The 26,323-nt window shown below is 47.3% G+C and overlaps 1 protein-coding gene across 7 annotated transcripts in view; it reads right to left on the bottom strand.

Moving 5' to 3' along the window:
- Window positions 1–26,323, bottom strand: part of SIM1 (SIM bHLH transcription factor 1) — a 69,455-nt gene that overhangs the window by 42,826 nt on the left and 306 nt on the right. For 2 of the 7 annotated variants that reach the window (XM_046674343.1, XM_046674350.1), the window contains exons 2-9: window positions 25,029–25,645; window positions 15,659–15,741; window positions 11,949–12,038; window positions 11,311–11,419; window positions 11,094–11,179; window positions 10,181–10,380; window positions 9,869–9,975; window positions 9,038–9,185 (exon numbers count right to left, since the gene is read on the bottom strand). In XM_046674343.1, the coding sequence (XP_046530299.1) occupies window positions 9,038–9,185; window positions 9,869–9,975; window positions 10,181–10,380; window positions 11,094–11,179; window positions 11,311–11,419; window positions 11,949–12,038; window positions 15,659–15,741; window positions 25,029–25,203 (998 nt within the window). In that variant the 5' untranslated portion in view covers window positions 25,204–25,645. Of the gene's footprint in view, window positions 1–9,037; window positions 9,186–9,868; window positions 9,976–10,180; window positions 10,381–11,093; window positions 11,180–11,310; window positions 11,420–11,948; window positions 12,039–15,658; window positions 15,742–17,416; window positions 17,849–25,028; window positions 25,646–26,120; window positions 26,312–26,323 lie in introns of those variants that run through there. The other 5 variants (XM_046674345.1, XM_046674347.1, XM_046674348.1 and 2 more) reach the window with 5 other exon arrangements.

The raw sequence follows: 26,323 nt of genomic DNA, 5'->3' as shown, positions 1-26,323 counted from the left end.
CACGTTGCAGATTAAAAAACTAGAGAGACATTGAAGTTAGCGATTTGCCCGCAGTCCCAGAGCCAGTGAGTGGCCGCAGTGGGATCTGACTAGGCAACGGACCTCGAGCCAAGCTCTTAACTAACAGGCTGTGTTGCAAAATAAAATGTAGTGATATCTCATTTCAGAACACAGTTTTCAAATACCTTGTAATGTATCCCTATGTTTCCCAGGCTTTGAAACATCGCACCGAGATGCCTAGGCTGCATCGTATTGGAATAGCAGTAGGATTGTGATGGCAAATGCAGCACTGGGGAGGCCTTCCAGTCCTGCAAATCTGGAACATGCTGTGTAGCTACTTTGTAGCCCCTCTCCTCCCGTCTGCTAGTGTTCATGGTCCTAATGTATACCTCACATTTGCTTTCTACAAATAATTTTTAAAATACAACCATTATACATGTGGTATCACTGAGTATTCATTTCAATAAGTTTTTACATTGAATTCAGAATACTGACATCCCTTAAAATTTTTTAAACTGTGCCTAGATGCTAAGAAAACATATTCATTACCAAACTCAGGTGAACATGGAGAAGATACAGCAGTACTAATTTGGAAAAGGTAAGAGCCTTACAGAAAATAGTATCCAGTCCTGATGGAACACGCTCAATTCAACAGAAAGTTCAGGGTAAAGAAGAAAGGGAAGGAAAGAAAACCCAACTTAGATGAGAGCAGCAAGACAAGAATTATTGAATCTACTTTGAAGAGTGATACAAACCATGTTACAAGGAGCACTTATAGAAAAGGAACAATGTGACAAATGCATATAAGTTGCTGGCCCATCTCAAAAGACCCTACCTCAGGGTGCTGGCCCCGCGTCCAAGTGGTTAAGTTCGCGTGCTCCACTTTGGTGGCCCAGGGTTTCGCCGGTTCAGATCCTGGGAGTGGACATGGCACTGCTCATCAGGCCATGTTGAGGTGGCATCCCACATGTCAAAACTAGAAGGACCCACAACTAAAATATACAACTTTGTACTGGGGGGATTTGGGGAGAAAAAGCAATTAAAAAAAAAATAAGATTGGCAAGAGTCGTTAGCTCAGGTGCCAATCTTTAAAAAAAAAAAAAAAAAAGACCCTACCTCAGCCTCCAACCCTTAAAGTTCTACTCCTTCCCCAATAGCACCACCCTCACTTCAAGCTCCTTTGAATTCTGCACCTTCAGCAGATAGCACACACACCATATCATTTCAAACAGTGCTAATTTGAGTTCTTAAATATGTAAATAGAACTCTTCTGTTCTGCCAGCTAAATTATAAACTACTCGAGAGATGCCAAGACTTCTGCTTCATGTATTCATGCCATAAATCATTGTAATCTGCCATACTCTGCGAAACACTAGCGATACCCAGTCCGTGTATAGTGAAGGGAATATACAAGAGGCCCCACTGAACACTGTCAAAAATGCCAGTGTTGCATGTTTTATTCACCTTAAATCATAATTATTGACACTGGTAAAGTTGACAAAACACTGGTTCCAATTAAACTAACCTTAGACATTTGATAAAAGCTTAGTTTCTTAGAACCTTCTTTTTCCCTGGGACAGTAACCTATGTAAAGCTCCTTCCGCCTTGCCTGACACAAAGAAGGCGCTGGGCAAATGCTGGCTTACCTCCCTCCAAGCAGACACCTCGGCTCTCTGTACAGTAGACAATGACAGCAGTGGAAAGCAGGGGAGCCGAACCCAACGGAAGAAATCACCACACACAAAGAGTGCAATGCTTGGAGGTAGATGTGTTGAGGGACTGGTGAAGGAGGAGAAAGTAAACACCTAAATTTGTGGATTTGAGGATTTAGAAATTCAAGGCAAAGAGGGAACTATTCATCCCCTTTCAAAGTGCTTCAGTTGACATCATATAATTGGCAAGAACTAGTAACAAAACCGTTAAGGTATTTTGGGAATCTTCTTTCTGCCAGATACTGGGCTATATATAGGTTATCTCATTTAATCCTCCTTGAGCCTTAAAAGATGGGTCCAAAGAACCCATTTCACAGACGGGAAAACAGAGTCAAAGGGATAGAGTGACCTGCTCAAAGTCTTACAGAGCCAAGACCTGAATCCAGATCCGTCTGACACCAAAGCCCATGTCTTTCCCTTGCAGTTTGCTTCAAACGATGCTGTGGGCTTTTATAAAAACAAAATCATGATCTGCTGTAATATAACTTCCTGGAGTAAAAGTCACAGATGGTAAACAGATGGCCCAGACTTAGCCGGACCCCAAACGTTCTTAACGTCCTACAAAAGTCAGCTCCCCTCTCAGTCCCCTTAGCTCTGCCATCACCACGAGTCACCTCTCTCCCCTGCCAGTTCCCTGGACTTTGGAATGCCTCAGGCAAGGGAAGTAGGGGTAAGTTACTCCCAGACAAGGCAGAATGTCAAATTCCTCCATTGATAGGCACTCAGGTGTTTCCAGGTTTCATCTAAACACTAACCAATCCTTTTAAAGCATGACAGCTCAAGCACAGACAGCAGCACTTCAACCCAAATGAATTTTCTTTCACCACCCGCTCATCTAGAAAGATGTCACAGGCCAATGAGAACAGAGAACAGAGAGGGAAGCATTGGATAAGGGGGGAAAAGTAGCAGCCTTTTACTAAATTATCAAGATATGCATAATCTCCCCCCCCCACACACACACACACACATCCTGTACTAAACATAACAGTGTTCGCCACATGAATAGACTAAGTCAGAAGACAAAATGTGCTTTTCTGGAGTTCAAGCAAAGGCTCATTTGAACTTGTCCTTCTGTTCACAATAACATGTATGAATCCCTGCCTTAAAATAAGGTAAGGATTCATGTTTTCCATGATGTGACTCAAAGATCAGAACACTGTCGCCCCAACAGCGGGGCTGAGAGAAAGCCAGAGAAGAGCAGTCAGGTTGGTCATTTAGCACACACCAAGTGGCCTCCACCCTAAAACTAAAGGGGAGGTCCTGTGAGTCAGTGCGCCTCAGGTCAGGGCAACAATCAGGGAAGCAGTGGAGGGCAGAGAGACCTGGGGAGGAGGAAGCGGCCCACTGCTAAAGGGCCAGAGGATGATACACCTACCCAGAGCATGCTGGGAAGCTCTCCATCCCCAGCCCCTGAACAGAGTCTGCAGGGGCAAACTTCCTGTCATTCTCCCTCAAAAACAGAAAAGGGCTAATGCCCCCTCACCCTGACACACACACACACACACACAAACGCACACACACACGCCATCTAGGAAATAGCTCGCTGCCACAGGAGGTAATTTGTGTCTCATCTGATAAAAAGGACGACATAGCTTGCCAATCCACCCACATTTGGCTTAACAGTTTTGCTTAACAAGAACATAAAATGTTAAATCTGGTTGCAGAAAAGAAATAATTAGTAATAGCAATAACATATCTGTATAATCTAGAGGCAAGTAATTCAGTAAAAAAAACTAAAATGTTTGCAGGCCACAATTTTTCTTATAAAATGAAAATGTCCTTAGTGAGATTTGTGAGGAAAAAGATGATATACTCTTCATTGGATGTCACTGAGAAGACAGTACTGCCAAATTTAAACCACTGAATTGTTAATATCTGTACACACTCATGAAGCAGCCACACAAGCAGCTTTTCAATCTTTCATCATGAGATCAGACGAAAGCTGACCCTGAAGTTGCGTGGGCTGAATACTTCAGACCTTGCTCATTTCAATCCATCCCTCTCTCTGGGATATTTTCTTCCCACAACCACCCCTGACTCCCACTGCCATACAGAGGACCTCAGGATACAGCAGGAGTCGACACCCCAGGCTTCAATCCTGGCTTCACCACTTACTTGTGTGTGTCTGACCTCAGTTTCCTCACCTAGAAGATGAGGAGTGTAATCTCTGCCCGAACCACGGTGAGGAGCTGTCAAAGGAGCAGATAGGGAATGAACGGGAGAGCACTTAGAAGGAAACGTGTTCAGCATTCAAAAAGGAAAAAAATACAAAGTGTGAGCACAAGTGATGTATTCAAAACTAAACACAGATCATTTTGATTAAAAAATGATAAGTGACAAGTGTATGAAGAATAAGATGATTTAAGTAAGTGCTGAAGATGATTTAAGTAAGTGCTGATACTACGTGCTTTAAAACTAAGTCTCCTGGCTCTTTCTTTCAATGAAGTGTTTGGTGGTTATAAAATTACTATTAATAATATTGGTTGTTATAAATTACTATTAATACAAATGTGTCTTCAATTTGTTTCTATAATCATTCAGTTACATTTAAGATCATTTGAAAAGGACAGCTGGGGGTTTGATGTTCAATATTACCATAATAAAGAAAAAACTTAATTAAGGATCAAATCTAATTTATGGGTATACATTAGTGCATGATTATTATTTTTAACGAACAAAAAAATTAAATCTATGCAACAAGTGCTCCACAGATCCGAGGCATGAGAGTAAATTATTTTATATTTTGCTGTAGCTTGCAAAGTCAAAAGGTGCTTCATTTGACATTATTTATAATATAAAAGACTGGCTTTGCTAACCAAGAAATTAAAATCTATTCCTATAACTATACATATTATTGTCACGTTTTTTAAAAGTATTTTCTAAAATATCTTAGTAATAATATCGCTGGGCCTTAAGATTAAAAATTTTTTCAAATTTAAATTCCCAAATTAACTCAAAACTATTAATATGCTTGAAAGAGCAAACTAACATGAGCATATTTTAATGTTTTCTGCTTTATAGTAAGAATATATAAGATTTTATATTCACAGAATATGTTAAGACTTAAAAATCCTTTTTAATTGTGAAAACTATAAGGGTTTTATGCAAAGAAGAACAAACATTATGTGACCTGCAATAATTACAATGTAGAGACTCCTGTTTTTCTTTTATATGAAGGAAGTATTGGCATTTGCTAATATGGCAATTACTGGTATTTGCCCTAACTTTTCTACAAATTCAAAAAGATTCTTTAATAGATAACAAGTGTTATATAGACCACTAACGTAAATTGTCTCTATGTGTTCTGCTTTTTGTAACACTGAAATAGGAATTTTAACACAGAAAATTACTTCCTTCTATGGGTTCAGTGAATCATTCTAAAGCATGTGAAATTTTCCATTAAAACAGTGTTCCATCCTAAACTTAGGACGGAACTTAGGAAATAGGCAGAGAAGCCGTCTTTACCAAGAAAAATTGTTGAAGATATTGAATCTGTCTGATTCCAACTTTGCCAAATCACTCTCGACATCTTTTCTCTTACTGTCCAGGCAAAGTATCAGAATTGCATTAGCTTACAATTCTCATTAAAAGTTTAGTTTAAAACACACTAACCTTTACAACTATATCCTACAGAAGTCCTCTCACAAAATATCATCCATCAATCAGCCTAATTGAGGTCACACATCAGTGAGGGCTTGATGAATTTCAAAGGCAGATTGTTTTCGTGGCATGAGCAAACTAGATCACACATATATTTTTGCAACCTTCTACACACAGTATTTTTGAATACTTTAAGTGCAGCATCATAAATGGTACAGTGACTATGTAGGAAAATGTTATTCAAGGGTGAATCTCATGATGTCCGTAGCTTATTTTAAAACGACCCAGTAGAGAAAAGAATGCATATATACATATAGGTAGAGACATCAAGCAAATATGGCTTCTATTATAGATGATGTGTGTATGGATATTTGTTGGACTATTCTTTCAACTTTTTTGTGTGTTTGAAAATATCTTAAAATGGGATTTTTACACCTCATTGGTTTATCCTTAAAAGCAGATTTAAAAGTTTTTCTTTTTAAAACATAGAAGTTTAAAAAGATAAAGAGAATCAATGCTCTTCATTCTCCTAGAAATTATTTTTTGTAGTTTATTGGGTATTCCACATTTTTAATTTTCTTCACATTAAGTGCTGTTTTCCACCGGAACTGGCTGTGAATAATTAATACTACTAATTAAACAAACTCAAGGAAATATGAAGTCAAAAAATCACTTAGGTTTTACACAGTAGGCTTTCCTTTTACTCTTCACATTTTTCTGGACTTTTCCCAACATTCACTGTTACTAGATACTAGCTCCGTTCACCTGTCCTCTTGAAAATAAGCAGGGACCAGGGCCTGTCATGCTTAAAGTTTATTTCAAAGCCTGTGGGCACTCGAATTTTGTAAGAAAGTTTTTTTAGTATAGAACATAAAGCTAACAAGGTATGTGTGTCTTAGAGAAAATCATGAACTGGTTAGTTTTTGGTCTGGATTTTTTTTTTTTTTTTTTTTGGAGTTTTAATGAAAAGCTACAGAAGCTTCAGGGAACCTTAAAGACCCAGAAAAACACTAAGAGAAATTTAAAAATTTAATCATAGTGTCTTCTCACTCTCCTCTCCAGATCTTCAGAACACCAATATTTTGTCTGGTGATGACACAAAAGTCAGTATAAAGCACCAGTTCACATACCACTGCCTCTCAAATTCCTATATTCACTGTTGCAGCTGCTGCTTAAAACAGGGTTACTGAATATTTCTATTCATCATTGCTTTTGTTAGATAATAATGGCTGATTTTTCCAGGCATATGTTAACATCCACAATAAATTTATCATCAGCAAATTAGAAAAATAAGCTTCTTATGAGTGTAACTTCCTCCAAAATGTCACACCTTCCTTTAACTGATGCTTATTTTAAATTCTCTCTACTTTCATGACATGAAAATCCCTTCAAAGTGTATGCTATTAAAATATCTAAATTTGGAAAACATCTGGCCTGTCAAATTATTTGGGGGGCTTGTGATTTGAAGTATATTGTTTGAGGTGGTGTATTTGGAAAGACTCACTTATCATTCTCAGCTTCACAGAGAACTAGCCCTGAAAACAAATGTATGGGGTAGTTCACTGCTCCCATAGAGAATCAATAGCCATCTATTTAATTTGCTAAGACAATGTAAATTAGTAACTTCCAGCCAGATGTGCGATATACACATCAAACAAACTGCAACCTGCTCATTATGAAAATCCCGTCAACACACACAGAGCCACTTGATGACATTTCATCTAAGGCAGTTTTCACATTTGCATCCATAAAAATTGCCCTGAGAATTTTTATACAAAGAATTGGAGCTGAGGCTCATAAAAGGGTCATCAATTTCAGTTTTTCATCTTGTGTGCTTCTGTGTGTTTATTTCTGTTTTCATTCAAAGGTATAAAACATTCAGAAAAATATGTGCCATGCTATTTTTTCCTTCTGTAAATCATTTATCCTCATTACATCTTTTTAATCTGATGTAAAGTTGGGATTCTCACCCCACTGCCCTGAAGGATTGTGTAAAGTGAAGAATGACAGAGTCAACAGAAGAAAGGAAGTACACTTATCCACTGGAAAACAAGACTGAATATTTCAAAACGACTCCAAACATAAATTAAGTTTACCCATTGGGAGGTCTAACTTGCATTCTGATCATTTATATGGGTCTGTGTGACTATATACCCTGCTGTTTGATAAAAAATGATTACTAAGCACAGGCACCCACCAGAGAGCAGAGTGTATGTATAATGCTGTGATGTCTCAGACATATAAAGCACCTTCTTAAAGAATGTCCGTTTCCTTTCCATGGTAAGCAGACATAATTTTTCACTCTTTAATACTTCTGCTTCACGGAGTGGCTTATTTTATGAATTATGCTTTGCCGTTTTCTCTTATGTTTATTTTGATAATATGAAAAATGGCATTCATAAAATAGATGGTTTTGTTTCATGATATCCAAAATATTGGTATTTTTCTGCTCTGTATGAAAATCTACAGCCCTCTTGCTATTACAAAAACCTAACAGTATTTATTTTAACCATTTACTAAAATGAGAGAAATAAAAAGATTCTTCTTAATAACCAGCTATTATTCTTGAACACAGACTCCTCACCTAAACCAAATTCATTTTCCAAGTCTTTTGGGTTAAATTTTCTCATTAAACAGGGCACAAAATAAATAGTCTTATTGCCAAGCCTAACATTTCCAACTACTATGCTTTTAATTCAACAGTTTAGAAGAACACGGCATGAATCTAGTCCTCATCACCTATAGTATAGTCTAATTCCAAATAGCACCCTTTAACCAACTCCGTAATGTCAAAATAGCATTTCTACTAAGTGCCCAGGTGTCAATGCTTCTAAAGTAAATAACTCCTGAGATCTCCTAAAAGCACAAGAATTTCAACATCTACAAAAAAAGAACTGCGCACACAAAAGGGTTCTTCATAAAGGCTTCAACCCTAAGCAATTCAACTTTCACAAACATTATACAGAACGTGCTTTCTTCACCAGCCACACACCAGGCCACATGATCAGCCTGCAGGGCAACACCGACAACCAGAAATGATTATTGTTTCTAGAAAGAATAAGGCTCAAATGCAGCCACTGCAGCCGCCCAGTGAGCAGCACCCGCAGGTGGCACTAGGAGGCCGGCTCCTCTCTCGGTGATTCGGTCACACAACACTCGGAGCCTGGGCTCCAGCCAAGACTGGCAGCATTAGCTCGGGTCGCTTTGCTTTCTGGAGGTTAAAGTCAGACCTTCTTGGTCACTCAAACCTCCTTTGTGGTTCAGGAAAAGAATCCCTCTCTCAGAACTCTTAACTTTGAATGGAGACTGGTTAAAATTAAGAACTTCAAACCCAGATTTGAAAAAGTGAAACAGATGTCCTGTTTGTTAACCATAAATGGCTCCGTACGTCGGGTCCTTTCCTCTCTCTTTTTTTTCCTTTCTGCCGCATTAAGTTTTATTTAATGCAGAGTTCGCTTAAAAGGCTAAAAGAGAGAGAGTAGAAAGCAAATATAGACTGTGGATGGAAAAACCCCTAAATCTTTCTCCGGAATATAACGAAGGAAGCCTCTTCATAAGGATGAAAGTGTTCAAGCTGCCGCCTCCCAGCGCAGCCAGCACTGGGGTCAAAACCAGAGTCCCCAGTAGAGCCTAGACTCGCCTAACCCGACGGTGCCCCCCACCTGCACGCTCGTAGAGACCAGCGTCGCCTGGAGCGGGCGAAGGGGTCGCAGGCTTGCACTCACGTGAGAACATAGTTGACGCTGACGATACAGTGTGGCCTGGACGAGCGGCTGTTGTGCACGATGGTCGCATAGCTCTGCACCCAGACCCAGCCGCCGTGCTTCGCCAGGAACCTGTAGTATTTCGTGGTCACCTGCCCCTTCACCAGCACTGATGGAGAGACAGAAAGCAGCTGGCGTGAACGAGCTCGCTCTGGATCGGTCTCAAATGCCATCCCTGGCGGTGGGAGTGCAGGTCCCCTGGGGGCCCTAATAACCGCGCCAGGCAGGAGGGAGAGACAACCAGCACATTCCAAAACGAATTGATTGTCTGGTTAATTTGCATCGAATCCTGCGGTCCCTCACCATTAGCAAAACGGGAAACACTCAAATTGGGGGGATTCCCTGATTCTGTTTTCTAACTATGGAAGGCGGGGTCCAGGCCGCAGGACTCCGAAGCCCCTCTTTCCAGTTCCGGGAGATTCAGCTCAAAAGCAAACTTGTATCAAAAGCCAAGAGCGTCAACGCGCGTGAGCCAAGCGGGCTAGCCTCGCTTTTTGTTCCCACCTTTAGAGGTCTACAAGGGAGGAAGCATATCAACAGGAGAATGAGACCCCTCCAGGGCAGGTTCTGCCCAGAAACTCTCCCCCCGCCTGTGTGAGCTGCTCGCGGATGTCAGAGAAACGAGTCGGGGCCCAGGTTTGGAGGAGCCACTAGCAGGGCCTCACACGCTGCCACCGCTCGGCTCAGGGGGCTCCCACCCGTCCTGGACTGAGGACTTCAATCACGCCCCCGCCCCCGGGCCGGGCAGGATGCGCCGGGGTGGGCCCAGCGCTGGGCAGCCTGGCGCCTTACGCAGGTGGTGAGCGCAGCGCAGGTGGAAGGTGTCGCAGCCGTGCACGTGGTGGTACAGGGTCTTCTCAATCAGGTCCTGAGGTTCGTACCCAGTCAGCTCCGCCACTCTGCGAAGATCAATCCCCGGAGGATGAGTACCGAGTGCGGCGGTGCCCCCTCCACCCAGACAGCCATCTCAGACTTGTGGGCCCCCTCACTTCACAGTGCCCGATGGGCCGCCTCATCTGTAAAATGGGCTGCCAAGGTGCTCTCTGTCACTGACCAGAGCCGCCCTCTCCGGAGGGGCGACCCCTTCCTGCCCTGGCCACCCACCTAGAGTCCAGGAAGATGAGCTTCATGTCCAGGCTGGCGCGGAACATGAACATGTTGCTGTGCAGCTTGATCTCCGTGACGGCGCTGGGAGGCAGCGAGTGGCCCACGGCCACCAGGCCCACATTCTGGTAGCAGCCGTCGAAGGGGGACATGTCCAAACTGTACTGGCGGATCTTCAGGTAGCCGCTGCAGTGAATGACCTGCGGCGGAGGGTGAGCGGTTGAGACTCAGCCACAGCCAGAGACACCCCAAAAAGGTGGGGAGGAGAATGAAACGTTAGGAAACACTCCTCGGCCACAAAGGCCATGTGGGCCACGCCCTCGCACTGAAGCGTCCAAAGTTATTGGGGCTCCAACGTGTCTCAAGGGAAAGAATGCACTGCCATTCTGAACTCACCTGGGGCTTGTAAAAATGCAGAGGCCTGGGCCCTGCCAACCCAACGCATCCGAATCGCCAAGGGGGGCCCTGGAACCTACATTCTAATCATGTTTAGTCTCATCAAACAAGAGAACTACGGATTTCAGGTAAGGCTCTGGTTCTTAACCTCTCCAGGGGTCAGATTCTTATGCTGTGAGTAAACTCAACGGATCCCCCGAAGTTACCATTTCAGACCCTTTACACACCCCTAATGCCCGTTATGGGCCCCAGGTTAAGAGCCCCCGCGGCCAGCCGAGCAGTATGCGGACCCAGGGAGACTTAGTCTTAGTCCCCAGGTGTTCACAAAGTTCAATGTCCCTCGTGGTGCGCCGGGCCGCAGCGCCCTGACGCATGCGGGGGCGCCTTCTGGGGTGGTCCCGGTCGCAGGAATGTCCCTCCCACGCCGCACACGCCTCGCGTCCTGCCCCCTTCGTCTACACCCGGCTAGGTGGCCGTGGTCGCCATCAGGCGTGGATCTTCCGTCCCAGCTGCGCACCTTGTAGCCGCCGCAGGTGAGGCCCGCATTCCTCTTGGCCAAGACGCATTTCATCCTCAGGAAGAAGGAGCGCTCGATCTCATACTCTGGGAGAGAGCAGGGAGGGAGGCGCAGGACGTGAGACAGGCGGCGCCGCCGTCCCGGCCATGGCGCAGGGGAAGAACCACAAACGGACTCCGGTGGGCCCGAGTGTCGCCGGCGCGCGCGTCTGCCTTACCCTGGACGAAGTGAGAGTGATAGGGCTGATGGGCGGTGAGCACGGCCGTCATCTCGTCGTGGTCGGCCGGGTGGATGTATTCGTAAATGCTGTTCCCGGTCAGCTCTACCTGTAAAAAGGAGGGTATCACCGTCTCCGAGGAGGTGGTACACCCCGCGAAGGGGCTGGAAGATTGGCCGCGGGACCACAGGACTGTGGGGACAGGAGCCTGAACTCTAGAGTCGGCGCTGAGTTCTAATTCCAGTTCTGCTGCCTGCTACCTATGGCAGCCTATCTAAGCCTCAGTTTGCTTATCTATGAAAGAAAATAATAGCAGTAACTATAATTGTAGCAGTAGTAGCTCCCTGGCAATGTTCTTGTGAAGACATCATGACATAAGTTTGCAACCACCTTCCTTGGTGTTTGGCTTGTGGTAGGGACTCAAAAATGTTGCTGCTGTTTGGTCTGGGGTGGAAGCTTGGGTGGATAAGGGAAGTAGAGGAAGGGAGAGATCCAGATGTCCTGCCAGCTGAGATATTTCCAGCCCCAGAAATGCACATATAATGCACATATGAAGCTTTGGGAAAGCTCCCTTCCCTCTCCTGCCTACAGCTCTGGTCTTAAACATTGAAGGCTGGAGGTGTGGACCACTCACCTACCTGAGAAAGACCCAGGTGGACTGAGGCTGTTTCTGAGATGTACATGATCTTCCCATCTGGTGCCACCACAAAGATGAAGCCATCCAGGGTCTGGGGAGATAGAAACAGAGTTGAATGGAGAGCCCTCTGGGCCATTGGGAGAAACTGACTAGGGGAGAGAGAGAAGTTAGAGATGTTCAGCCAGAAGTACAGAGAGATGGAGTAAAGGGGCTGGTAGGAAACAGGGCAGAGAAAACCAGGCACAAGAGTCCCCTCTTTGTTTCATTCCAAATATGTAAGCCTCTGGGACAGGCAGCACACGGGGAGAGGTCCAGAGGAAGTGGACAAGGGGTGGACTGCCATCCAAGAATTTGGGGTCTACCACAATGGACAAAGCAGACACATTTGTAGCACACACACACAGACATTCTGGGTGGGTGGGGGGATCACAGCCTGCAATAAGAGGTGAGTTAGGTTCTTGGGGTGATGGTCACTGAAAGAACCAGAATTTTCCTGTGTCAGTCTTGGAAGACTCCATGGTGGCAGCATCCTATAATGGAAGGAGGGCTAGCAGGGTTTGGGAAATAGGCACAGGGCAATGCGGAAGGTCTGGCAGTGTGAGAAGTTTGTAGACAGAAGGCCAGTGGCTCTGCAAGGAGTCCGGGAGATGAGGATTTAGGAGATGAGAGGCTTTCTGGGCAGCAATTCTATAGAAAAGTGCAAGAGCGTGTATGGGTGTGTGTGTTTACGTTGATGTAGTGGACTGACAGCTCTCCATGAAGGAAAGTCATTCACTGTCCCTGCATTTCTGTGAATGACGCTTCAGTCCAGGCAGTGGAGATATAGGAGGGAGGCAGATCCTGCTCTCAAGGAGCTGGAAGTCCAGCAGGGGCAACTGGCCTGAAGACAGATAAAATGACCACAGAGCGAAGAGATGGAACTGTTAGGCCCAGAGGCTACGTGGCCAGAGGCCCGGGGAAGAATCAGAGAAACCTTACAGGAGGTATTTGAGCAAAGCCTTGAAGAGGAAGCCTTATCTGGAGAAGGGAGGAAGGGCATCCTAGGAGAAGGAATGACTCGACACATGGCAAAGGCAAGATCTTGGGGGGGGGGGGGGGGGGATGGTGGATCTGGTGTACTCAGGTGAGATAAGTTTGGTGTACCAAAGATGGGGCTGAGGAAGTATACTGGTGCTGGATCCAACAAAGTTTTCTAAGCAGGGGAATAGCATGCTTAGATGTCTTTTTTTTCTGGCAGAATGTGGACCTTGACATGCAGGAGGAAAGAGTGGAAATGAAGAGATCAGAGATGGTCAAGCCCAAACTTTGGTGGTCACGAGGGGGATGGGAAAGGGGGAGAGTCTAATTCAAAGATGGTTCCAGCTGTGGAATTTATGGTGGCAGAAAGAGAAGCCAAGACTGACTTCAAGGTTTCAGTAAGGGCATTGAGAAGAGGGTAATACCACTAACCAAGATTCAAAATTTAGGGAAGTGTGGTGAGTTTTTCGATGAGTGGGAGTCTGGAGAAAGGAGACAATGAATTCTTGTCTTGGAGGTGCTAAACTTCAAGTGCATGCAGTTTCCATTTGGATGTGTCCAGTTGGCAGCAGGAAATAAGGATCTGGAGCTCAGGAGGGGTGTCTAGACTGGAGAAACCAGCTGGAGTTTTGCAAATGTGGGGAAAAGAGTTGAGATGGTGGTGTTGGCTGAAATCACCCAGGAGTCCTTGACACTGTGAGAGGAGAAACAGAGCTCAAGCTTGGGGAAATGCCAGCATTTACAGCCAACCAGTGGTGGGAAAGCCAGAGGAGCAAGCAGAGAGAGGGAACAATCCAGGAAATTGTGCTACTTTAGAAACTGAGGGAGGGGGCCGGCCCCGTGGCCGATTGGTTAAGTTCGAGTGCTCTGCTTTTGCAGCCCAGGGTTTCACCATTCGGATCCTGGATGTGGACATGGCACCACTCATCAGGCTGTGTTGAGGTGGCGTCCCACATGCCACAACTAGAAGGACCAAGAACTAAAAATCCACAACTATGTACCGGGAGGCTTTGGGAGAAAAAGGAAAAATAAAATCTTTAAAAAAAATAAAGAAAAGAAAAGAAACTCAGGGAAAGGGAGAATGTAAAGTAAGCAGTGTTACTTCCATCAGGTTTTTATCCAAATGTCACTTTCTCAGTGAGGCCTTCCGCAGCTGTCCCCATTTTCAATGGTATCATTCAAACACAGCTCTCCTCCTTCCCCTTCTAATTTTTTCCATAGGATCTACATCACCTGTTATAGTATGCACTGCACCTGTATGGGTTTGCAAGACTACTCTCCTTAGAATGTAAACTCCATGTGGGAAGGGCTTCCTGCCCAGCACACAGTTGGCCCTCCTATATTTGTGGAGTGAATGTGGTCAGGTAGAATAAGAGATGAGCATTTTATGCTGAATACCAAAATGTGGTGGAGCACACGCAGAGTCCCATGACTGGGAGATGCCAGACAACAGGGGTGTGGGTGCGATGGGGCAGGGTGAGCAGGGAGTTGAGAGTGAAATTAAATCCTTCGAGAAGTTTGAGATGAAGAAGAGGAAAGAGATTGGGTACGAGCTAGAAAGAGTGAGGGGTTGTTTGGGTTTTGTTCTCTTGTTTACGTTGGTGAGAGAAATTAGCTGGGAATATGGAATTATTGGGGGGGGGGATGTCATTTGTTGAGAGACAACTAACAGAAGCTGGCCCTGAGAAAAAGGAAGGATGGCACCATTCTAGCTAAATTTGGAGGTGTGGAGACCAGACCAGTGAAGGAATGCTCACCCATAGCCTTTCTTTGCTCTGTGAAACTAAAATCTTTCCAGCCTGTGAGATGGAGGGAGGGCCCAGGTGGCCTGGGACTGAAAATTTAGGGAAGCGTGGTGAGTTTTTCTATGAGTGGGAGTCTGGACTCAGACTCCCCCGATGCTGCTTAGGTTTGAGACTCCCACATGAGGAGCTCGTGGTGGACTTTAATAATAATAATAAGGGGGTGCAGAGTGGGAGACAAGTGTCAAACTTAAAAGTGCTACCGGGAGTTTTACTATTTTAAATATTTGCTAGGCGACTTAAGCGGGCAGGGGCAATTTGAAACGGTGTACACTGCAAACAACGCGGGGATGAGCGCCTCCACACTGGTTAAACTCATTACCTGGGGAGATATATGCGTGCGCGCGAGGGTCTGCACATGGCCTGGGACGGCCCGGGGTGAGGGCACGTGGAGAGAGAGGAGAGAGCCCGGGAAACTACTGGGAGGAGATGAAACGAGTCGCAGACGCAGCTGGATCCGGAATGTGTGGGCTTAAAGCATTGACCGGCATTTCTACTGGATTCCCGTTATTTCCTGTGTAAATCCTTCATTTTGGACGGTTTTGCAGCCCGGCCTCGGCAGCTTGGCCCGGGGCCCTCGGGTTCCCTCAGCAGAAGGGTGTCATAGGGCACCCCCTCCCTGGGTTCAGCCATCCTGATGGGGGCCTTGCCGAGCTGCCTTCCAAACCCAGCGCACCGTTTGTCACCTTGCCTCCCTCTCCGCCTCTCTAGGCGCCATCCGCACCCAGCGAGGTTAAGAACTAAACGCTTTAACTTTGGAGGAGCTGAAGGAGATCCAAGAGGGCCACGTGCGGGCCGGATCCCATTTTTCTGGGAGAAAAGAAGCCGGGTGGGGCCAGACACCCGGGCCCTGGAAGCATCCGCGCCGCCTCCGGAAGGCCCGCGCCGGTACCTGGAGCAGATGAGAGCCCAGTTCTCGGCCAACGTTGTCCAGGGGGCTGGTCCGACTCGAGTGACCCCATGCCTCGCCGAGCCCTGTGGAGACGCAGAGATGCCCTTTAGCGATGGGACTCCGACCCAGCGGGCACTTTGAGACTGGTCTGGCGGTTGTGTCACACGCGCATCTCGCACACAAGACCTCATCCCCTCGGGGCTCCCCACCACCAGGACCGAGAGGACCTACAGCTGGTAAATTTCGCCCGGTTCTCTCAGCTTCTAAAGGGTCAAGCAGAGGTCAAAGTCCCTCTCTGGGAGGAGCGTGGGCTTCTTAGGGACCGCAGGGCCCTGACTGAGTGTCCCCCTGGCGGGACCCCAAGTAGCCGAGTTTGGGGACAGCCTGAAGGGACCTCGACACCGCACCCCAGCAACAACTTTTGCGTAGGTCCATTACTGCGCTGAGGGAGGTGGGGGACACTATTTCTCACCCAAAGTTTCATCATCATCCTCATCACGAGGCAAGGATGGCCACACATCCAGCAAATGCCGCTGCCCGCCCGGAGCGGGCGCGGCAGGCCAGGTCCAGCTGGTCCCTAGTGGGCCCTCTGATTGGCTGCAGGGCTCTCCAGCCATTTTTCTCCCCTTCGGCCTCTGACTCTCATCTCCTTCGGAAAAATCCGTTCGATCGCGGCATTGCTCCCAGTACCATTATTCCCGCGCAGTCCTTCTTGCTCTGCCCTTCCCCTCCTAGCCCCGGCCTCACCCATCCTAAGCTCACCTCCCCCACCAAAAACCGCACTGGCGCTCTTGAAATCAGTTACTTTCCGGTGCTGACACCATCTCAGCACTATTTTTGTTCCCTTCTGGATAGAGAATCCGTTTCTCTACTGTCCTCGTATCATCGATTAACAAAGACAGCCGTTTCCTCTCCTCGGTTGCTACCACGTTAAGATCTTTTCAGGCTTTGCCACAAATCATTTCTCTGGTGATGCCTAAAAAGTAAAACTCCCTGGGTGCCCGTGGCTGATTTTTTAAAAATTAATATGGAGTCTACTATAGTACCTGTTTGCGGAAAGAAAATGAAAAATAAGGCAGAAGAAACTTCCCGAGACCAAAGTTAAACTAATTATAGGTACTATCTTTTAACAGTGTTGCTGCTGAAATTAAACTAGGTAGTTAAACTCTTTTATGCTTACACCATTAAACAAGTTTTAACATGACCCAAAAAAGGGCTGATTTGCTGATTTACTAATTACGGGGAAATTACTACAATGTACATAAAGACAAACACACTCGCATTGTAATGTGGGGGTGGGGGCGGATCTTTCAGAATAAAACAAGGAGTTGGACTCTTAAAATGTGTTGGCCAGAAGCTGCTTCCTAAGCAAGCGATCAAAACCCTGGTAACGAGTCAACGTGAACGCCCCTTAAGCTCGAATAGGGTCTTTCTGGGTGTTTGCACATCTAAATAAATCTAACGATTTCCCCAGCGCTCTGCAAACACCGCCGCTCCCCGCCCGCGCCCGACTCCTCTCCCTCCCTCGCGTCTCGCCGACCCCTCCGGGCTCTTTAGCCCGCCCCAGTTTCCCTCCCTAGAGTGACTGCACTGCCCTGATTCCTGTGGTCCTCCTGGACCATTCCAGAGGGCCTCTGCCACAGCCTCCTGTACACACCCCTTCGCCTTGTCACCTTCCCTCGCTCCTCCCGTCTCAGCCAAGTTATCTTCGTTGGTTTCCGGCACGATATGCATGTTTTCATCCCTGCTCACACATACCGACTCAGAAGAAGTGGCAAGAGGGGTTGGCTGGGGAGGCCGTACAGGAGAAGGGGAGAGTCAGCCGGGGACGCGGGTGGCTCTGGCCCCTTGGACGCTGTGGGCCCAGCCAAAGGCCTAAAAGCCCACAGCTTCGCGGGGGCGAGGAGCCGGCAACTTCTGAAATCACAGCTCCCAGAAGGGTGCGAAGCCTGCGCTTAAGGCCTCCAAGCGTCTTTATCCTAAAATTATGAAGGTCCCCCAAAGCGGCTGGGAGACCCCGGGATCGGCATCCCGACCCGAAGCGTCGGAAAGCGCCCCGGCTGGACCCGGGGTTAAGCACTGGTTCCGAACTCCGCGCCGGCCTGGGCTGTTCGCGCTCTCGGGTTGCGGCCTCATTAGTATGCGCCTAGGAGGGGAGAATCAGACTTCGCCGCAGGTTAATAACCAGCCGGGCGGCGCAGGTTAACTGGGGCCTCCCTCGCCCTCTCCTGCCCCTCGCCCCCCTTTTAAGGAACCTTTTGCTTTCACGGAGCATTGCCTTCTCTTTATGTCCCCGGTCGAAATGGCCGTCACACGGTTATGTCTGGGTTAATGTTTTATGCGAGGCTGGCAGCGCTCGTCTACCTGCGTGCTTTCCTGACCTCACACTAGGGCCGAGCTTGCCCTTCCGCCTGCCCAGGACACCTCCCAGACCCCGGGCATGGGTCCCGCCTCCCGAAAACCCCGGAGTGGGTCAGAGACCCTTGTCCCCGGACCCCTCTCCTCCTGCCTGCGGTGACGCGCTCCCGCACCCAATTTCAGTTGGCGAGGAGGGTAAGCTGAGATTTCGTTTCTGCACTTGACCTACCGCAGAAAATTCGCAAATCCTTTGATTGTCTGTTTAAAAGGAGGAGGAAACCAGCTCCCTTTGCGGCAGGATTACAGTGGGAACAAGATCTAAAGATTCTCTTGTAATTCGGTGAGGCCGAGGGAGCGGGGTTTTGCAAAGGAAAAAAGGAGCTCTGTGAGGGAGGCGATAACTAAATCGGGTTTTAGACAAAAGGATTTTCCCCAGCTAAAGTGGCCGAAGACAAAGGAAAACATAATCTATTTTGGAAGATTTCCAAGATATGCCACATTAACCTCAGCAGATAAATTTTGCTTCTCCCCTCCCCCTCCTCCCTTCAAGTCTAGTTTATCATATTTACATAAGTAGTATTAGAAGAGATGTATCTATTATGGATCTAAAAGGCTGGCTCACATTTCATGTGAAAACCCGGGGCGAAGTTTCACTGTTGCTTTACCCTCGGTGTGCCGTTGAGCCATTTCCATTTAAATACCCCCCTGACCCAAGGATTACCTCAATGGACTGACTGCACGGGTTTTGTAATTTCCTGAAAATGAGATTTCGATTTATAAAACAAGAAACCAATTAGTAACCAAATGAGGCGAAGTAGATCCAGTAAAATTGACCTAATCCCACAGGCACAATTTAGGCCCGTTCTTGGCGAATGAATGATGAGCCCCCGTCTAGCGTGAGCTCAAAGCATCATCCAGCTGTGTTATTGCAAGCAGCAAAAATAAATTGATCGAGCCTTTCCTTCGGAATGAATTTCATACCCTTGACAAAATATAGATTACAGACCCGGCATCATCGCCTCCCTCTCTCAGACAGGAAGAAGAGGAAGAGAAGGGCTTATGCTACTGTTTTTGTTTTGTTTTGTTTTGAATAAATAAACACTATAGCTCAGGAGAAATGTGTCCTCCTTGCAGTCGTTCCCGGAACCTTCAGCTCCCGGACTGGTCGCGCTACACGTGCCTTTTAGGCAACATGGGGAGGGGAGGGGGCTGGAGGAGCTGTCCCATGACCAGACCACAACTTGGTGACTGAGTCAGGAAAAGGCCTCAGAGACCGCGCTCCTAACTCGGGTCCTGAGGGCCTTGGCTCAGCCGCCCAGGGTTTCGGCAGGGCCTGCGCGGCCTCCTCAGGGTCCAGTAACCGAGCGGTCTTCGTGTTAGGGCTCCGGGACGAGAGGGACGGAGATGGGGCGCCCTTAGCCGAGACCTAGGGCAGGAGCCGTCCTGGGTAGGGGGCGGGGGACGGGGGCGGGGAGGCTGCTTCGCGCACCTGTGTGCACAGCCCCCACCTTGGGCGCTGGGGCCCTTCCAGTTCGCCGCCCCCTCTGGCCACCTGGCAGGTGTGGCGGACCTCCTGAGGGCGTCGATGGCCCCACTGGGCCACGCTTTGTCCCACGCAGAAGCCTGCGCCCACCGTGTGTGTCTGCGTTCGGCAATGGCCCTGCGTGCCATGCCCTCCCCTGCCTGCCTCCGAGCGCCCAGGTCCCGCCGGGGGAATCCACTAACGCTGGTGCAAATCTGGGGTGGAAACGGATGGCCACGGCGCTGGCTCTCCCTCTGCGTCCCGTCCTGCTTTGGCCCGGAGCTAGGGCTGCCCGGCAGGGACCGAGCCTGCAGTCCAGGTGGGCTGTTTCGCCCGGGCCCGCCACGAGAGAGCGCGACCTGTCGGGGCCAGAGACGGGCGGGGTTCGGCCAGGTCCCAACTAAACCAAGGGGCGAAAACACACATGGGGGTGACAAGAGTGCCCGGCGTGGCGGCAGAGAAACATCAAGCGATGTCACCCAGGACTACAGGGTTTTGAGTGTGGCTCGGGCGGGGCGATCCCACCGCTCCAGAGGCAGGCGCGGCGAGGCACAGCCAGCTCGGGCTCCGCTGGGCAGCCGGGACTCCGACGGCAGCGGCTCAAGGCGCAGAGCGTGGCTGGTCCTGGGGCCGCGGTTCGGGCAGCACGAGAGACGACGGGCGCACTCTCGCACTGCCCGGCCCTTCTCCGGGCAGGCAGGCGGGGATGTCCTGGATCCCCGGGAGGGCGGAGAATGGTCGGGCGTGGGGAACGAGGGGACAGCGTGAGGAAGCTGCGGCCCGCAGAGCCAAGGCTGGCCGGGCGCCGGCTGCAGCGGCGGGGAGAGAACGGGCCGCGGTAGAGGAGCCCCGTCCGCTACGGGCTTCCGGCCGTGCAGGCGGCCTGGCCGAGGCTTCGACAAGGTCACCGTCCTTGACCTGGTCGAGGGACCGATGTCGAACGACTGTGCAAGAGCCGCCTGCCCGAGGGGGCTACCTGCGGAAGAAGTTTTGCTCCGCAATTCTCAGACGGTTTTAGTAGTTTCTGATCAGCAGACCCATTGCTAAATAATAGAGGTTTCCCCTCCCCCACACAAAATTTCAAATTCCATGCATCAAAGACCCGCAGTGAGTGAACAGCTAAAATCTCAAGGTGTTACCTGGGTCTTAACCGCATTCTCTTGAGAAATTTCCTGGGCCGACTAAGAGAGAAACACAGCGAGGATCCATGGGTTCTGATTCTATGTCCACAGTTGTGGCTGCAAAAGCTCGAAGCTGCCAAGATTTCCCCAGAATTGAAACATTACCCCGCTAGAAATCAGGTTTGTCCTCTAGAAATATAGCCTGATTTCAGCGTCAGGTGGGTGATTGTACCCGGCTTAAAAGCATCCCACCATAGCTTATGATACCCTGTTTTTGTTATTTTGTTATTGGTTTTATTAGTGATCACTCCCTTTAAAGAGAAAAAGTATTTTTTTCATTGATCTGATCTACAATTTCTAGCACATAAATCTGCCTTGCAAATGCTTTGCACGGAGGTTAGTTCTGCACTCTACGTTTTATGTCAACATCAAAACTGGAATTAAACACAGAAAACCAGCGTGGAGCGTAAACTGCGCTTAAAGTCTTTTAAATGAGAAAAACTTCTGTAAGAAAATAAACATGGAAACCTAATGCTCAATCATTTCCCCAAGCAGCAAGAAAAACAGCCTTAAATCACTCATCCACGTGGGAAATGGGACCTTTTTTTCTCTTTCACTTCTCAGCCTCAAAAAAATATAAGGCGATTAAGGATTTCAATCTTGAGGTGAATATTATAGAAAGGGTCTGTGGAGGTTTGTTTAATCATGCCTGTCCTTCCAGCTTTTGTAAAGACTCTCCTTCCTGCATGGTTACTCCAATTCTGTGAATATTTTTATTTTCCCAAGATATCTTGACAGTGAAATGGTAGTGTGACGTTACCAAGATTCTGAATGGCTATAGATTGGAAAACATGTCTGATCTTTTCAAGGGATGTTCTGCAAGCCACTACGCCCCCCACCCCCCAAAAAAACTGTATTGTATCTGGAGAACAAATACATATTTCTTTTTAGTTAAATTTGTCCTATTTTGCACACAAAGTCATCAACTTTTTTTTAAATCCTGCCTTTCTGACTTTGACAATACCAAAGACACACACATTTCTAGATGACTCAATTTTTCCTTTGCAAGTCTGTTTTAGAATAAAATATGTTACCAAATGGGAGATATGCTTTTTTAATGATTTCACAGTAATCTTACCTGAGTTTTATTTTTTACTATGAATCTACAATCTAATGCTTTATTCTTAATTATTCCAGGCACCCAAGTCCCATTTCTCTGTTCTCTCTCTTTCTCATTTTTCCCTCATCAGCTCAATTTTATCTACTCAGATAATTTAAAGCTGAAGTTTGCCTTCAGACAAGGAATCTACTAGACCATGGGCGGGAAAAGCTGTATTCAGCAATTGAGAAAGCAGGGGAATCAGCTATATTTAAGAATTTTTTAAAATTTTTTCAAATATAAGTATGGAAGGACTTTTTTTTTTTAATGATTTAAGCCTTTTGGGATTACAGAGCATTATAGATGATATGTAATATGAGCAAAAATAGTGGAGTTTTACAGTCATTGCTATGCCTATAACTAAGATATTGCTAAATTTATGATTATTTTAGATTGTACACTTTGCAAATCCATATGTTACATGTGATAAATGCTTACCATGATGAACTAGCTATCTTTATCCCATCCTTAAAACAAAATTTTATTGAAGACCTACTATGTGCTAGGATGGCATCAAGATAGATGTCAAAATGAACTTCAACTTCAAACAAATTCTTTCCATTTTTTCTCACTAAAAAAGACCCCCCACATAAGGTGGTCAGTTCCCCCCACTGCCATGGACCCAATCTTGTCCACCCTCTGCCTTCAGTCAACAGCGAACCCAAATCTGGCACCCTCTGCAGGTTGTGCCAGGTTCTGCAGCTTGTGATTAGTTCACTCCTTTGAAAGCTGTTGGCTTTTTTGTTTGTTGTTGTTGCTCTTTAATATTTTAAAGGGCTGTGTTTGGGTTTTGGGTTTTTGAAGCTAATCTATCCTCAAAATTAAAACCTCATCCAGAGAAGCCAGCTGTTCGGATGACCCTGTCTAACTCGCCGGGTGCAGGCTGCAGGTGAGTTATGAGCTCGACAGTAGCTGGAGAAATAAATGATGTGCCCAGAGTTCACACATCGTCCATCCCCTCCTCCCCATAAACTCACACTCAGCCGTAGAAGAAGGGAGAGGCGGGAGGAGCCCTGGGCCCAGGACTCGGGGGGAAGGTGAGGGGGCTGCAGAAAGCACAGTCGCCCTTAAAGTAGCCACAGGGGACCGGCCTGGCCACCAAGGGGACTCCAGCAGGAGCTCCACCAGCGCTTGCTTTAAAAATAACGAGAAGTTGGCTGAGAGAGCTTACTTTTTGTTCGTCCTATTTATTTATCAGGCGAGTTATAATTTGTGGAGTTAGCACTTAATTAAACAAGAAAGCTTGCTCTCTTAAAAACACAACCAAACAACAAAAAACAGCCCGATCCCCTCTGGCGGTGCCTGCCCGGGGTCTGCAGGACTCCGAGGAGCGCCTCTGGCCCGGCGACTCCTTGGGCGCTGCGGTCCCTCTCTGTGCCCGCCTCGGCACGGCGACCCGCTCTTCTTTTCCTCCCGCGATTACTCGCAGCCCCACAAGCAGCACCATATGCTTCTTCTGATCAAACAGCGAGCGACATCGGCACCGATAATTGACGAGACCCGCTAGAAATCACGCAGAAAGGGAGCCCACTGAGACCGCTAATAATCCTGTTAGAACAGCGCGGCCAGAGGAGTTCGCAATAGCTTTATTTTTATAAAGTAGGCGCCGACAGTATCAAAGACAACGAGATCTCTTTTTTAAACAGAAGGCGGTGTAGCATAATAGTAATTTTCCCACCCGCAATTCTCAGCACAGTCTGAATGGGAAATATGGTTTTGAATATATAAGTTCCCCCTCCTTTTTTCCTTTTTTTTCCTTTTCTTTCTTTTCCTTTTTTTTTTTTTTTTCTTCAACTTTTCAGGTACTTTAGGCTTTGATTCCTCTCCTCCTGGGTGTCCAGGGTCAGATGAGATTGTTTAAGGAACTGCTTTAAGATAAAACGACTATAACACTACTTAGAGTTTGGGAGTAAAATGGAACTACAATTTGAAAGTTTCCCTTTATGGCCCCTGACTAATTTGGGGCATGTTTTGCAAGATTTTGATTCGGATAATAACTTTTAGTCCTGATGGAGGAAAGTGAAACTCCTAGCCCAGTCACGACCATTTCCTTCCCCCTATTTCCTTAAGAGAAAACAACAAACCCCAAACATCCCAGATCAACAATAACAGAAACTTCCCCAGGTCAAATAAGAAGTTCTGGTTTGTAAATAAACAGAGTTCTTTCTCCTGGATTTTCGTTGGTTCGTTGAGAATTGTCTCCTTTGCATTTCCAAATTCCCCTCCCCCAGCAAAGACATATCTAAAATATTTTTTTTAATCTGTTTATGTTATTTGAATATGGGTAAGGGAAAGGATGGGGAAGCGAGAAGTGTCCTTTTCCCAGTGAGTGTAAATGTTTTATACAGGACACTGTTCTTCACTGTTCTGTGAAAGCTGCTCTGTCCTCACTCAGTGAATCCTGATAATCTAAATACATGTTTTAAATCATGTCAACAGCTCAGCTCTTCTAACTTCTAGGTCTTATAAGAAAATTGCCCCAGGATTCATTTGCCAACCTGCCACCCAGAAGACATTTTCTCAGTGGGCTAGCCATCTCAATTCAATCTTATGTTTTGGGGGACTAGCTTCCTATCTCAGAGATGATATCAAGCCCAGAGTTGCAAATCACCAAGACCCAGAGTTAGTTTCAGAATCTGTGAATGTCTCAAAAACTCAGAATAAATTTCCTATAAGCCATCAAGAGACTGGGTAAATTCAGGACATATTTGTTCATGAATATGTCTGCTCCTCATTTGTGGAATTAAAGACATAGAGAAAAATTGTTATCTAGCTTAGCTAGCTCCATGTACACGGACCTATCTATACGGTAGCAAAAATACAAGCATTTGGCAGTGCTCCTCCTTCCTGCTAGATACAATTCTAACAAGAGGAATAAAAAAAGAAAGTCGTGTTTGGATTAGTACTACTTTCAATTGAGCCCAGTACCTAAGTGTTGACAAAGGCACCGTTGGGCTGCTTCCCAACCAAACATATCTGATGGACTGAAGAGAAAGTATTAATGGGGAAGTAGAAAAAGCCACAAGCAGGCAACAGGAATCCTAAGTTCAGAGAGGTCCGTAGTCAAGCAGCCACTCTAAACTTCCCTCTGCAGAGAGTCTGTGTGTAAGCATGAATGTACTTCTCTGCCCAGCGGTGCAGGCTCACTTACTGTCTGGCAAATCCCCTACCCTTCTGCCTTTGAAATTCCATCTGGGCAAAGTCACTTACCTTCTGGGAACACTACTCTCATTTTGAGATAGCTGGTCGTGAGTCTGATTATGGATGCTTTGTCCAGCTGCGAGGTGATAGCCGAGGGCAAAGGCAATAATTTTGCCAGTTCATAAAATTCACTGTTTTCCTTCTCCCTCCTAGTCCGGGCAGCATTTTTGGACTTCTCTTTCATTGTGTCTCGTTCCCCCTTTCTTCTTACCACATAAGCTCCACAGATTCATCCAAAACCAAAAAATAAACTTTCAATTAGAGATCATATTTAGCAAAAACATAAAGCATACTTCGAATGTAGAGACTGGAGTCTTGGCTTCCGTGTACCGAGGGTAGTAAAAGACCAACGCGGCGAACAGAAGATACTTTCTTTAAAAACGCGGGATGCGAGCGTAGGAAAGCTGCTGATCGGCGGCAAACTGGGTAATCCTAGGAGTGTCTGGGTATCAAATGCCGGCGAGATCCCCGAGGAGCCAGCTTTTTCTTCTGTTCCGCGCTGCGAACCCCGGTCCTCGGAAAATCGACATAATCATCTCCGACGTTGGCGCTTCAGTCCCGTGGCATTTGAGATGGCTCTGAGCCCTTTGGGAACAACCGGAATGCCGGACACCTCTTTCAGGCCACTGTGAAGACAACAGCATCAGAGCGTAAGAGATCGGCGGCTCCACGATCACTCAGGCCCTCGCCCGAATTCCCAAAAACTGCCGGCAAGGGCCTCGGCGCGCCTCGGCTTTCCTCGCCAGGCTCGCCAGTGTTTTTGTTTGTATTTTTAAGATACGGAGAAATCACAGCGAGACTGAGGCCCTGCAAATAATGCTCGCATTCCCTCACCCATGCCAGCCACATTCTCCAGGCCCCTGGGGAGTTGCCCAAACAACACAACGCATAGTTTTGAAGACCCTTAGGAGACCCTCGGCCGCCGGGCCCCGTGCCCGCGCCCAGGCCAGACGCAGCCCCAGCCCCAGGTTTCTGCAAATCAGAATTCCTCCAGGGCGCGGCGAGCGCCCTTCGGTCCCCCTGCGCTGGCGGATCTGGAACGTGACTACCTCTCTGACTTGACTCTCCAGTCTCAGAGATTCCTCAAAAAGTGGCACTTACACATCAAGTCCCTCGGGACTCCCGAGGCAACCCGGGGCTCTCCCTGCCCAGCAGGGGCGGCAACACGTAGGGCACGGCCGCGCCAGGTTAACAGGTGGCACATTCAGGACAGCCCCTCGCAGGCACCGAGGGTGGGGGGTGGGGGTGGGGGTGGGAGGCGTCCCGGCCTCTCCCCCTCCTCCGTGGAGCTGCGGGCGTCCCTG

The sequence above is a fragment of the Equus quagga genome, chromosome 11, assembly GCF_021613505.1.
Source record: "Equus quagga isolate Etosha38 chromosome 11, UCLA_HA_Equagga_1.0, whole genome shotgun sequence".
NCBI lineage: Eukaryota > Metazoa > Chordata > Mammalia > Perissodactyla > Equidae > Equus > Equus quagga.
This window is presented reverse-complemented; position numbering and strand designations above follow the sequence as displayed.